The sequence below is a fragment of the Myxocyprinus asiaticus genome, chromosome 49 (assembly GCF_019703515.2).
Source record: "Myxocyprinus asiaticus isolate MX2 ecotype Aquarium Trade chromosome 49, UBuf_Myxa_2, whole genome shotgun sequence".
Taxonomy (NCBI): Eukaryota; Metazoa; Chordata; class Actinopteri; order Cypriniformes; family Catostomidae; genus Myxocyprinus; species Myxocyprinus asiaticus.
Window position 1 is genome coordinate 8777321 of NC_059392.1, and position 15170 is coordinate 8792490.

The window sequence follows — 15170 nt, forward strand, 5'->3', positions numbered from 1 at the left end:
CACAATCTAAGAACTGTATCTCTATTGATTGCTACTAAACATATATTCATTAAGTCCTAGACCTTTTGTTTTAATACAAATCATGTCGAATGGCCTTTAATAGCTCTGGGTTGGGGTTTTCAATAGTAGCAAGTGAAGAAACAAGGATTGAAGACCTCACAGATGTTGAAGAGGGTCTTGGTTCCTCTAGCTGCCAGGGTGTAGGGGTCTGTGTGCAGATTAATATCTTGCCTGTCCTCCCCTATTGATTAGACCAAGATTGATCCCAACCTGACCACCATCATTCACAATGCACCCACCGAAGATTCAAATACTTACCTAGAATATGCATTTAGAATTTCAAAAGCAACGATATTTGATAGCAGGTGATTATTTTTTATTGGTGGCTCTCTACGAGAAGCATACATCAGTCGTCCAAAATATATGAAAATGGGAGACAGTGTATCCTAAATAGATTATCACGCTTTCTTGCCACAACAATTCTTGGGTGTTATGGATGGATGGTTGGCGAGCGGTGCGCCGCGATGTCACACTGGAAGCGTCCATTGCGGCATGTCATGCCAACAGTAAACGGGTGTCCCTTTCTATTTTGCACTGCACATGCTGGCGCAACTGCTGCCAACAACACAAATTAACGGTTTAGAACCGTTAACAACCTCAAGCCATTGTGTTGCATTACGTTGTGTCAACGGACGTGCCCGGTGTAGACAGGGTGTAATACTTAAGGCCGAAATATACACTACGCAAGCATGTAAATCCAGATGCTTTTAGCTACGCAAGCTCGATTCCGTGTGTCATTCCAAAATGTGTCAAACCACAATTCATAACATAATGCAAGTACGAGTTGCATTCTCAAAGTTGCCACATGGGGTGCTATAGCAGACATTAGTTTGAGCTGTCTGCTTCTATGGCGAGTTTTCTCTATCTAGCTAGCTACTGTCATGACAGAGCAACAGTTTGATATAAAGTCAATATATTTATTGCAACTTACCTTAAAAAAAAATCCAGTTTAATGCCACAGACTTTTGAAGGTAACTCGATTGCCCCCTTGAGGTTTGTTACCGCCACATTAGCGCAAGAATGCACGTTTAGCATGTTCAACCGGACCACTTATTGGCAATGTGCTGGCCAGGCACATGCATTTGCAAATGTGTACTTGCATGAACTATGTTTCTGGCTTTAGGGTTTGTTCAAATCCCTAACCTACCATATAAGCAATAGTAATAGTGATGCTTTAAGACCAAAGTATACTTCGGTTGTTTGCGTGCCGCTACGTCTCACCTAAGTACACGTGATGAAAATTCTGTCGTGTGCACGGAGACACACTACTCCCTTACAAAAATCGAGAGTTCATGGTAAATTTTCAGCAAACTTGATACAAATTCACCACTGATTATTTTCACATGCAAATGAGCTTTGCGGCAAACTTGCGGCAAATTGTCCATTGTTGCCAAAGGTATGCTGCAGGTTCAAAACTACAGGTGAAGAGCTGCACATTTCTGGAAAACATTTGCGGCAAATCACAAGCTCATTTGCATGTGAAAATAATGAATGCCAAGTTTGCGGCTAGTTTGCCAGAACTCTAGATTTTTTGTAAGGGCTATCCACCCTGTCTGCACATGCGCCGGGCGTTGTCCTAAAAAGTAGCGCAAAGCAGTCGTGGTGCACATGCGTCAAACGCATCTGTATAGGGGCACTTGAGCACTTGACCGTGTGTGAGATCAGCATGCGAATAAACAAAGTATGCCCTAGCCTTAAAGACCAGATACGTTAATTTTTGCATTAGCGTGACCGTGTCTATGTCTTTGCGCCTCATCAGCGCATGCTCCTGGTGTTGACTGTGCTAAAAGAGTATCACAAAGAAATCATAGGGCACATGCTGTCAAAAATTATATTTTTAAAGGTGCTCGACCATGTGCGAGATGTGATGGCACACGGGGAAACTAAGTATACCCTAACTTTTAGCAAACACCACTAATTAGATCATAGGACAGTGAGGTTTACTGGATTTTTCATGAAAAACGTTGGTTTTGGAAGGCTAATTGTGCCTTTAACTAGCTTTACCCTTCATTACCCAATATTCATAGCTACTGATCACTAAAAGAGATGCTCGCAGTTGTCCATGAATGCTTTTTTTAATGGACTAATGTATAGACATACAAGTGCACCCTTATAAATCTGATCGGTGCTCTCAAGCGGCGGTTTATGTTGTGTATGTGTTGTGTGATTGTGTGTTGTGTGTAGCGATGCTAATGAGCTCAGCTGGCTGAGGAGTGCGTCTGCAGCCCTGCCCCCACCTCCCCACGGGTGCGAGAGCTCAGCTGGCCCTCCACTTACCGCTGGATAAAGGAGCCACACACAGAACCTGCAACTGCACCTGCCACACACAGTCTCTCTCTATAAATCCATAATTAGAACCACTCCAGCTATGTAAAACCAGTTTTAGCCACAAATGTCACCACTATTTCGAGCCATAATTTAGTTTATGTACTACAGCTCTCCTTTGATGAATAATAATCTTCTTTCTGAAAATAAAATTTGCAATAAAATATATTATTACATTGCATATGCAAAACCTATTCTAATATACAATAAAATGTAATATTTAATTTAAATAATAAATGGAATGAATTATTTTACATTTATATATTTAATAATTTAAATAATTTAAATAATAAATTAACCAATTCAAATAATAATTAAATATTAATATTACTTAAAAGTTAATGCTATAATATTATTTGATTATGGCTATAATAATACTATATAAACTATATAGTATATAAACATTTATATATTTTTAAATGACAAATATTCTATTAATACTATTATTTATTAGTGATATAAAAATGTTCAACTTGTCTTCTACTTTCTACCTGAAAATAAAATCTGCAAATGCAAGAATTATAATATGCAAGCAATTGTAATACTGTAATGCTCTACTATACACATTAATGTACTATATAATATACTAATAGAATATAATATTAATAAATATTAAATAGTGATCCAAAAGATTTTTACTTTTACTTCCTGAAAAAATAAACATAAATATAATATTAGTATAAAATATATAATTTATAAAAATATATATTTTAAGTAGAAATCATTTTATACAAATAGTATAATAAAATAGCAGTACTATAAATATAATTTCTCAGTTTGGTCCACAAATTGTGTTTCTGTACAAGCATTACCTCTATAATACCACATAAAAGAACACTGAATACCTGTATAGGTTTCAATCAAGATGGTTAAGCTCTTGGAGAGCAATCAATGCTGGGGGACTCAGGTGTTGACTTCTAATCATTACTGGCCCAGACAAAGGGAGGAGGGGAAGTAGAGGAGAAAGACGCCACCTGTCATAAAATCAGAGTTGAAAGGCCCCTTTTGGTCTCTATGGAACGGCCCCTTTTGCCTGCTGGATTATTGGATCAATAGATCACTACTAATAAATGGTTACAATCAACACAATAATCAATAGTAATTTTCTGATAGACAATGCATTGATCTAAGACTAGATACCTTGATCAAATTATAAAATTATAAACCTAACAAGTAGAAAAGCACAACATAAATATTCCTTAAAGGAATAAACTGAGTTCAATACAAATGAAGCTCTATTGACAGTATCTGTAACACACTGTCAGTTACCACAGACAATAATTTCGACTCAACCCTCAGTTTGTAAAAACGTTTTTATTTTATTTGTTTATTTATTTTACAATAATGCAATAATAAAAAAAAAAGTCTGGTCTACTTTGAGGCTTATTCTGGCCAAGAACCGCCCACTTAGGCAGGAAGAGACTGTATTATTGACAGGTTAAGCGATGTTTTGGCGTGGGTAATCGAAATTAAACTTACAATGGACTTACTAAGACAAACGTTAACATACACAATGTTTCTAAAACATAGTCTTAACATTCTATATGTTAACATGAGACTAGTGTTGGCTATGTCCACATCGTTTGAAAATGCATTAATTTTGCTACGTTTAGGCCTCTCATCCACACTTTTTCCTCCACCGAAAATTAAGCGTTTTGAAAACACTCCATACTTGGGAAAAAAGGATTAGTGTGGATGTGGCCTTTGTCTGTGTAAAGTTCTAATCTTTCACCTCCTGTCATGACCATGTAATGATGAAAAACCTGGAAACGTTTGCACAATGTGCGCAAGGATAGAAGTAAGGTATTGTTGACATGGAAGAAAAATCCACCCACAGGAATATGTCGCAGTAACACAAAACCAGAAGTATATCAACCTATAACATTACACCCAATGCTGAAAGGAAGAGGTTTAGATATCTTTACAACTCAAATTAAGTGAATTTTTGTAAGGACGAATATTAGCACTCTAACAAAAACACAAGAATCACATTTTTGCTTTTAAACCCTCCATAATCTCTCACCCCGTTGACTTTCATTTAAACCTCCCGAGGCACGAGCATGACTGCTTTGTGCATTTCAATTCCCCTTTTAGATTTTTAACTAGAAGACCTTAAGAAACATACAAATAATAATAATAATAATAATAATTTTTAGACCAAATTGTTTTCTTAAAAATATATGTCCACATATGTTGACAGTGGGACTAAGTTGTGAAATTATAAAAAAATACCAAGCTATATAAAGTTTATGTTTCCAGGAGTGTTGGTTATTCATGTTTTTGAGACGTTCCAGTAATTACATCAGAAATTAGCATCATTAATTCTGTTTCAAAGTAATGGCCAGCATCATCCAATTACTGCCAACCATTTTAAAATAAAAGTATACATTATAAATTATGAATCTAAGATTACCATTATTCCATGTCTGCCAATGTTGAGTGGTCCAAACATAATTTGCAGTCTGAAACTGAACTTTTGGTTGGATTTAGGAGTGAATGCACTTGGCTGCATAGAGAGCTATAGGATGCTCCCTATCTCCCTAATTAGGGAATGACTTAACCTCCAGTGTACTGTCTGTTTGCACTGGTCTCAGTACAGTTTGAAATGCACCTTATTTTCATCCTAATTCCATATAAAGCCTGTGAAAGAAACATTTTCCAGCTTTTGGATGAACCCACTGATTCTCAATGTGATAATGCACAGCAAATATAGGATATTTTAAGGAAAATGAGCCTATAGTCCACGTACGTGGTCATTGTTTTTAAGAGCATGCTGTTTCGTGATAAATCAATTAAATTTTTTAAATAGCATATCAGATGAAACTAGAGACTCTATTCTTTTGACTCAAACAGGTTTTAATGTAAAAACATAATGAGGTTTCTTACCAGATGTCATTTTGTTGGTGTTTCTCCCAAAGACAAACTCCGCTGTGATCAGCACCATGTTGTTTTGTCACATGACTCGATGCGTTGAAAGTTTAACCCTTTAATGACAGCCTAGAGTCTCCTGAACTGAGATCAGTCAGTTTAAATTAAATTAAATTATGCATAGCCTATAGCGAAGCCAAAACATAATGTCCATGCATGTGGAAGTTGGGTCTCAGGAGGTAAATGTGTTTTTTTCTGTGTTAATCAACAGACTACAGATGCTTTCCATTACTTGTTTTGGACCTGGAATATTCCTTTACTATCCATTTAGGTTGTCATTCACACACATCTATAGGAACTCATATCTATGAAAAATATAATTAGCAATGAATTTTTTTTAATAGGGCTCAGAATTACACACAGTGACAAACAAATGAGGGGTGTGGGACACATGGGGTGGTTTTTACAAACAGAATTTTCTGAGAGACAAGGAGAAACTAATGTGGGGTAAAAATACTTGCATTCTCTTCAGGAGCATAGATCAAACAAACACCGCAAAAACAAACACGTACAATTAAAATTCACACGATCAGGAAGAACAGAATTTGATCCCGTTCACCACCTTGATCTCTCCACACCATCACTGCTCAAGAACAGTGACATAATTGTGCAATTATTTTGTATTATTTGTATCGTAAATTTGCATAATTCTCTGAGCAATCAATTCACACTTCAAACCAATCAGGACTGACTTACTACTGCATCATGTGACCAAGGGCAGTCAGTATGAGCTATAACACTAGTTTATAGGCCAATATAACTTGAGAGTTTAAAAGAAAATACTGTAAATTCACTGTATTTTCCTTCTGTATTTTTTAAATACATTGTAAAGTTGTATGATTGCTTGACAACAGACAGTTGAAGAAATGTACAAGAGTGCATCTCACGAAGCTCGTCAAAAACATGTCAGGGTCATATTTCGCCCAAAATCAAAACAAAAGAAATTATATTTGGGAGACAGAACATACAGCCTATTTTCATCACGTTTTTTTTTGCATTGTGACATTTTTTGCGACAGGCTTAATATTCTTTTGATTTTCGCATGAAATATGGCTATTTCATGAAATAGAAAATTTCTTCGTGAGATTCACAAGAGATCATTTAAACATAAAATACAGCCAGCAAAAACAATCCAAATATCCTATAAGATAAATGTACTCCATGTTTTACACACAGAATTTGTGTAGTGTCATACTGTCAAAAGAAAACATAATACAATGGTTTTTCATATTAGTGGCTGCTGCTTCGATTTGAGTTAGTGTAAATATAATGCAAATCCACAGTTTGCAAAACATGAATGATCAAAGCTTAATACTGAGTGGTCGACGTCCAAAAATGAAATGCGACTTTCCCCTCTTCTGTGCTTAGGCACTGACTAGATAGTGACCTTCCATTGTCACAGGACCTAACCACTGCTAAATTTTACTTTTATACAAGAAAACATTTTGGCCCAAAATTGGACAATTCTTTAAGGCAAGTATACTTCGGTTTTCCGCGTGCCGCTACGTCTTGCGCAGTACGCGTGACGCAAATTTTGTCATCAGTACAGTACGTGCGGATGGTCCACATGCAGCCCAGTTTTCCATATGGGCTTGCGGTCTAAATGCAAGACTTACCAGCGTGCCAAAAATCAAAGTATAACCTAGACTTAAAGCATCTTAGAACATTTAACATCTTCAAAAATTCCATTAAATATGAGTCCCTCCAGATTCGCAAATTGTAGTGCCTGCTCTTACAAAAATGGCCACTGATTATTTTCACATGAAAATATGCTTTGCAGCAAACTTGCAAATTGTCCATTGTTGCCAAAGGTTTGAACAAAAATTTGAACTAGCTGCAAATTTGCCGCTCGTTACTTTCACATGAAAATTAGCTTTTGATTCGCTGCAAATGTTTTGCACTTGCAAAAAGTTTGCAGCTCTTCTCCGGTAGTGGTGAACCTCCGGCAAACCTATGGCAACAATGGACAATTTGCAAGTTTGCGGCAAATTTGCCACGAACTCTCGATTTTCGTAAGAGAGCTCATTTGCTTGTGAAAATAATGAGTAGCAAATTTGCTGCTAGCTCGCTAGAACTCTAGATTTTTGTACGGGTGTGAATAAATCTCACTAATAACTGATTATTGATAACTTGTTAAAAAAAAGTAAACAGAGCACACAGAAATAAAAATACTTAGTAACATTAGTAACATACCCGCTTAAACTGTATCAGGCTCGTTAAACTCTAGTGATTAGTTGTTAGAACTTCACAGTTAGTGTTGAATATTTACAGTGTACTAAACCTACTGTTACAGCAGTGCATAAGCAAAGATAATAAGCTAAATAAAGATCTGGTTTAGTAGCCCTAGATTGCTTTACAAAATAGTATACTGGTATTAGCTCTTTTCTTATCTTTGATGTTCTAAAAGCTGTGGTCCATTTGCAATAAAACACTAAAAGTACAAAACAAAACAGTCACATTTCTACAAAACTCTCATATCTTTTTCCATTCATTCATTCATACGAAATTATGCAGACCGCATTATCGTCAAACCCAGAGGGTATTTTTACCCCGTTCGTGACGGTGTCATGAGTATAGGCTCAGTTTATAAGGAAGCAAAGAAAGAATAAAAAACAAAGCAGCAGCATTCTACAGTATAATGGAATAGAGATGGAGTGGAAAGTGTTTTTGTTGTTTGTTCTCTTCCTTTTCAGCACCTTCGTTTTAATGGATATTTGCAGGTAAGAGATGAGCTGTAGTGGCAAAGGACGGAGTTTTGTTCACAGAACAATGAAGAGTAAGATCACAACGAACAGGATGGCCAGCAGAATGCCGATAGCACACCATTGTCGTCGATCTGTCGAGGTGAAACAAGAATATAATGAGTTATAGGGATAGTTCATCCAAAAAATGCTCAAATCCTTATGGCGTTCCAAAACCTTTGGATTTTCTTTCTTCCGCCAAACACAAAAGAAATTGAGTCACAGGGGTTTCGTACAACATGAACTAATCCTTTAAATGATCAATATTTAGGTTAAACAGTCCATTATCAACAGCTAAATCATATAGCTAAGAGGTTTTATAGTGTAACTTTATGACAAGAGTGGTGAAACAAAAAGGAATATTCCAGGTTCAATTCGAGTTAAGCTCAATTGACAGCATTTGTGGCACAATGTTGCTTACTAAAAAAAAATTATTCGACTTGTCCCTCCTTTTCTTTAAAAAAAGAAGCAAAAATCAATAGTGAGACACTTACAATGGGACCAATTTTGGAGGGTTTAAAAGGCAGAAATGTGAAGCTTATAGTTTTTTAAAAGCACTTCTTTAACTTAATTCTTCTGTTAAAACTTGTGTATTCTTTGAGTGGTGAAGTTGTTTAAATCATCGTTTTTATGGTCGTTTTAGGGTTTACATGGTTACGTCATCATGGCAACTACATAAGTTGTAAAATTGGTTATAACTTTACACAGAAAAGCTTTGTAAGCTAAAATCATTTTAACACGAATATTGTTTATGTCTTGTGGCTATGCTTTTGAAACAGTTAGTATTTATAACGTTTACGAATTGGCCACATTCACTTCCATTGTAAGGGCCTCACTGGAAACCAGATTTTTGCTTTTGAGGGATGAGTCAAAAATCACTTTTGTGGTAATCAACATTATGCCACAAATGCTGTTGATTGAACTTAACTTGTATTGAACCCGGAATATTCCTTTAAAAATTCCATGTGGTTTGGTAGAAGTTCAGATTTAATTCTTGGTCTTTCAACCAAAAATTTCCTGTGAGATGGCCCGGAAGTTTAACTTGCTGTTCTGATCATGCTTTGCCATAAAAGTACCGTTGCTTTCAGTAAGCTTCTGCTAAGCTTCCAGCCAATCACCTTTAACTACAGTAGGATGTCAGGGTGTCTTTTTCAGGAAACGCATGAAGGATTTCTCTCTCTAGAGTGTACAATTTTCTCCTTCATGCATCATGCCTTCAACTACGTAAACGATATACGAAACGATATTTTTCAGAATTCTATTTCAGAAAGACACAAAAAAATACACAAAAACTTTAAAGGTGTCAGATATTAAAATGTTTCAGTTTAATGCCAAGTGAAACTACTTTGAGAATAATTTAACCACATGATTATATCATGTGAGAAAGTAAACCAAGCATGTCTTCTCTACTATAAGCAAGGCTTCAGTTTTAGCACTCACCACTGGTCATGTGAGAAACTTTAGCCAGTTTCTTCATGACATTATCAAGTCTGGACTGAGTGCTGTCCATCTCATGTGAAAAGTCATCCAGCATTCTGAAAACATACCCGTACAGATCCACAAGGTTCGATTATAATGACCCCAAAATGTAAACAAAGGAAAAGACATAAGGATTTCCTAGCGAACTTCTATAAGTGACTTACACAGCTTGCTCATCCAGCTCTTGGCCGATCCTTTGCGACATATTCTTCAAGACGCCGATGGTTCCCGACACCAACTCCAACTGCTCATCTTGCTGTTCTGCTATGACCTACAGTACAATGTACCCAAATATAAAACATATTGTTCTACTTAATGCTTACATACTGTATGCTGCATATTCTAATCAACTGTTAACTGCCAACTTTAAAAATTTGATTAAATTAAATTAATGATCTTAGATGAAGGCTAGTAATAAAAGCATTGGAAAATAATGTAAATAAAACCAAATTGTTTTCTGAATATATTTATTGAAGTACCTGCTGTTGGGTCTGTTGGTCCTCAATGAACTGGGAGTTTGCAGAATGCAGCTCCTTGTCAAGTCTAGTGTACTTATCACCGCTGGGTTGCCAGATTGGTCCACGAGACCCACCATCACCAATCAAAGTCTTAAAAATGGACATAATGGTTACTTTCATATGATAAAAGCTGTGAAAAAAAATCAAGAGGATTCCCCACTTTAAAGGCATTTGTAAAAAGTCACCAATATCCTAACCTGTCGATTTTTCCTCTCTGACACTGAAATTGACATTGGACTAGCCATGAGTTCTTTCATATCCTGTCAAATGAAATAATAATAATTAATTTAAATAAGAGATATTCACATAACACTTGTACAGAGCTGTGCAAATCACTGAAGTTCACACACCTTGACCGTTTGTCTTGTGCTAGTGATGAAAGCTTTTCTCTTGGCCAGCTCCATCGCAACAAGATTGAACTTCTTTGGATTGGCCTCCACAATACTTGCAGTAAAAGTTAAGGCAACATCCATGTGTGCAGCGTGGGCTTATCTATCTGTTGGCATGGCTTCACGAGAGACTGAGACAATTTAAAAACATGGACAGGGTTTTTATGGCATTAACTTTTTTCAGGTGCCGCCCAAGCAAATTCAGTGAAAACAATCTCACATTAATGACCCCGTCTCCACCTGGTATAAAGATGGGTTTCGAGTGATCTGATCACATGTGGTAAGTGCTAAACACAGGTCTAAATGGGGTCTAAAATGTTTTGTGATCAAATCACAAAAACCACATCCGAATGTGGTCAAAAACGCATGTGACCACATCACATTTGAGTGTAAATGCTAATCCGTCCTGTATGCGTCTAGGCCTGTATGCATACTTTTTGGAGAAATGTCCTCTGGTCTAATGAAACAAAAATGGAACTCTTTGGCCATAATGACTATCGTTATGTTTGGAGGAAAAAGGGTGAGGCTTGCAAGCCAAAGAACACATCCCAACCATGAAGCGTGGGGGTGGGAGCATCATGTTGTGAGGGTGCTTTGCTGCAGGAGGGACTGGTGCACTTCACAAAATAGATGGCATCATGAGGAAGGAAAATTATGTGGATATATTGAAGCAACATCTCAAGATATCAGCTAGGAAGTTAGAGCTCATCGCAAATGGGTCTTCCAAATGGACAATGACCCCAAGCATACCTCCAAAGTTGTGGCAAAATGGCTTAAGGACAACAAAGTCAAGGTATTGGAGTGGCCATCACAAAGCCCTGGCCTCAAGCATGTGTGAGCAAGGAGGCCTACAAACCAGACTCAGTTACACCAGTTCTGTCTGGAGGAATGGGCCAAAATTCTAGCAACTTATTGTGAGAAGCTTGTGGAAGGATACCCAAAACGTTTGACCCAAGATAAACAATTTAAAGGCAATGCTACCAAATACTAACAAAGTATATGTATACTTCTGACCCACTGGGAATGTGATGAAAGAAATAAAAGCTGAAATAAATAATTCTCCCTACTATTATTCTGGCATTTCACATTCTTAAAACAGTAATCCTAACTGACCTAAGACAGGGAATGTTTTCTATGATTAAATGTCAGGAATTGTGAAAAACTGAGTTTAAATGTATTTGGCTAAGGTGTATGTAAATGTCTGACTTCAACTGTATATACAAAAACCTTCATTTGGTGAATATATAGGCTATAAAATACTTAAATGGGTAAATACAAAATACAGAGCATTGTAACGGAGCCAAGTCTCTGTCATTTCAAAATAAATCCCCAGTATGTTTCTGGCTTGTTTATAGTTAAAAGTCCCACATTATGCACCAAATCTTCATTTTTTTCTGGCTATTATTGGGATTTTAGTTGAACAATAAACTACATCTGGGATTTGATTAATTTAGCACTATTGTAGCCTCTATGTCTGTGTCCATCATAGTAAGGAAGGAATGACTAATAATAATAAAAATAAAAATAAATACTATCGGCCGATTAATCGGTTATCAGCCTTTTCCACCACCTTTGTTATCGTATCTGCAAAAAACACTATTGATCAACCTCTAATCTAAAATGCCTTAATATCAGCAATATCGGAACAGAAAGGATATTGATGGTCTCATCCAAGTCCTCCAAGTCCCATTCAATGGACCTCAAGCTGTTCCGCAGTTCATTGGTGGTCCAGTCCACCTCCTCCTTACTGGCACCACCTGGTTCTTGTAGCAGTTCTATCCATCTTTGATGCAGCGCTTGAGCGCTGTTCACAGCCTTCTGCACCTCTCTGAGAAAAAAACAACCAAAGATAATTCACACCTATTTATTAAAGTCATTCCAAAACAGTTTATAGAGGAAGGACACCGGTTTTGTTTTTTGTACACGATACCGTAATAATATTGTTTCTGGACATTTATCATAGTTGCACCATGGTATACTTTGAAATACCTTGGAGTACCATGTAAATACCATGGTATATGAATATGGTAATCATTCAATACTATGTTATATATCAAAGTACCATTGTATTACCATGTGATACTACCACAGTAATTTTTGTGAGGGGATCCAGTACTAATATTACAAATGGCATGTGTCTGATATCACACAGCAATACCCCTTCAAAGGAATATCGATATAGTGACATAACACAATGGGAAGAATCGATCATTTCGGTTGCCATGGTAACACGAGAACGATCACACTGAAACGGCATGAAATGCTCAAATCAGTGATTTGTTCATCAAGAACAAAATTATTTATCCTAAATAGGCAGATCTAGCAGTAAGCAATCTACTATCGCTGATATACTCCCTAAAAAGTATCCAAACAAAACTATAAACTCACCCTTTCACCACAAAAAACGGATCTTCCATCGACATTTTTATTGCTCAGATGAGTCGACCCTTGTAAAATAATCTCATTCTCCTAATCGCCGCTGGTTTTGCTTGTCTCAAACAAAGGAGTGCACTTATCTGGTTGTTTACATGACACACAGACCCCAGAACAGCTCAGCCGCCATTGCTCGGCGGAATAACATCCGGGTCATTGAGAGTCTAGACACATACGCATGCTATGTTCCCCGATAAATAAAACACTAACGTGCTGTGTGGGGTGTTTTGGTTTATTGTAGTAGAAGTAGAAGGACAAAATAATATTGTAATAAAAGCAGGATCTGAATTAAACATGCATATGTTTTATTTAGGTCTTTGCTTTATAAATATGTACTTACAGTTCAACTTCTAGTTCATATCGCGCTATATTGCAAATTTACATTGGATTGGATTAAATATAGTCACCTTGATATATTGTTCTTTGCGCATACTGTTTATTGTTTTTCTAAGAGAGCTGCCAGTTTAGCTTTCTGGTTCTTCATAGAATGAATGTCAAAGCTTACCACAATGTACCAGCAATGATTACTCTGTCTTTGGACATTTGTAGCTTGGCAATGCCACGGTAAAGATTAAATATGATACCATCACATAAGTGTAGAGTAAAGATGTGCCAGGGTGGTCGACTAATCGACTAGTCGTCCAACAACTGACAAGTCGATTAGCGGGGTCGACTACCAACATTAATGATAATGGGAGACACATTTCTCAAAATAATTAAGAGATGCAACTTCTTGGAGAGCGTTTTTGCGTGATGATAACTTGTGCTTAACAGTGAATAACAGTCAGCACATTAAAACCCTCTGCAGGAAGTTTTGTCTCTTTAATTCTTAAGGTTTATTTCTTTTACACTGCCTGGCCCAAATAAAAGTCGGCGTTTGGATTTAAATAAGCAGATACTTAAAAGCCTATGATTGGATCATTATTGCAGTGATTAATATGTTTCAGCAGGCAACAATTCTTTTAACCCTAATGGATGCAGTGTGTAGCTTCTCATTTCTTAATCAACCATGTCGTTAGACGTATCCTGTGGTCGTGGAAAAGATGTTACTGTGTTTCAGAAGGGGCAAATTATTGGCTTGCATCAAGCAAAGCAAACAACTAAGGAGATTGCTGAAATCACTGGAATTGGGTGAAGAACTGTCCACCGCATTTTTAAAACCTGGAAGGATAGTGGTTAACCGTAAGCTTCGTGGAAGAAATGTGGTCGGATAAAAATCTTGAATGATCATGATCGGAGATCACTAAAATGTTTGGTGAAGTCACACAGTAAAAAAAATCGACAGTACAACTCACGGCTATGTTTAATAGTGAAAGTAAGAGCATTTCCACATGCACAATGTGACGAGAACTACAAGATTGGGACTAAACAGCTGTGTGGCCACAAGAAAGCCACTTGTTAATGATGCTTATAGGGAAAAATTACTTCAATTTGCTAGGGAGCATAAAGATTGGACTGTGGAGTAATGGAAAAAGGTCATGTGGTCTGATGAGTCCAGATTTACCCTATTCCAAAGCGATGGGCGCATCAGGGTAGGAACGAAAGTGCATGACGCACTGCAACCATCATGCATAGTGCCCACTGTACAAGCCTCTGGAGGCAGTGTTATGATCTGGGGTTGCTTCAATTTGTCAGGTCTAGGCTCAGAAACGTTATGCTGCAATAAAATGAAGTCAGCTGATTACCTGAATGTACTGAATGACCAGGTTATCTCATCAATGGATTTTTTCTTCCCTGACGGCACTGGCATATTCCAGGATGACAATGCCCAGATTCATCGGGCTCAAATCGTGAAAGAGTGGTTCAGGGAGCATGAGCAATCATTTTCACACATGAATTGACCACCACAGTGTCCTGACCTTAACTCCACTGAAAGTCTTTGGGATGTGCTGGAGAAGACTTTACGGAGTGGTTTGACTCTCCCATCATCAATACAAGATCTCGGCCAAAAATTAATGCAATCCTGGGCAGAAATAAATGTTGTGATGTTGCATAAGGTTGTGGAAACAATGCCATGATGAATGTGCGCCATAATCAAACCTAAAGGCGGTCAAACGAAATATTAGAGTGTGCAACTTTTTTTGGGGCCAGGCAGTGTATGTGCTGCTATTACAGCAGTTAAAGCGCTGCATCAACAATACATTTCAAGGCGATCACTGTCGGACGTTAAATATGGTATTCCTGTATTTGTAAGGTGCTTTGGAGAGATTAAAGTTGTTTGCTGATCCTGTCTGACATTGCTTAATTAAATAGTTGCAGTGAAAGAGGTTTAAACTGCTTAATATTGTGAACTAGAT

The 15170-nt window shown here is 37.1% G+C and overlaps 1 protein-coding gene across 2 annotated transcripts; it reads right to left on the reverse strand.

The window, feature by feature from the left end:
- Positions 1–3759: 3759 nt before the first annotated feature.
- Positions 3760–13028, reverse strand: stx6 (syntaxin 6). 2 transcript variants are annotated; one of them, XM_051694030.1, is made up of 8 exons: positions 12829–13028; positions 12099–12268; positions 10402–10496; positions 10249–10311; positions 10013–10141; positions 9698–9804; positions 9495–9589; positions 3760–8149 (listed from the first exon to the last, which is right to left on the reverse strand). In XM_051694030.1, exons 1-8 carry the CDS (start codon positions 12861–12863, stop codon positions 8073–8075), a joined length of 771 nt encoding a protein of 256 aa, XP_051549990.1. In that variant the 5' UTR covers positions 12864–13028; the 3' UTR covers positions 3760–8072. The 2 variants fall into 2 exon arrangements, with proteins under 2 accessions (XP_051549990.1, XP_051549991.1); XM_051694031.1 differs by lacking the exon at positions 9495–9589.
- Positions 13029–15170: the final 2142 nt, after the last annotated feature.

Coding starts and splice junctions, on each gene's coding strand:
- stx6 (XM_051694030.1), bottom strand. CDS start 12,863: ATGTCGATGGAAGATCCGTTTTTTGTGGTGAAAGG. Junction 9,805..10,012: donor ACCAACAGACCCAACAGCAG/GTACTTCAATAA, acceptor ATTGTACTGTAG/GTCATAGCAGAACAGCAAGA. Junction 9,590..9,697: donor GAGCTGGATGAGCAAGCTGT/GTAAGTCACTTA, acceptor GTATGTTTTCAG/AATGCTGGATGACTTTTCAC.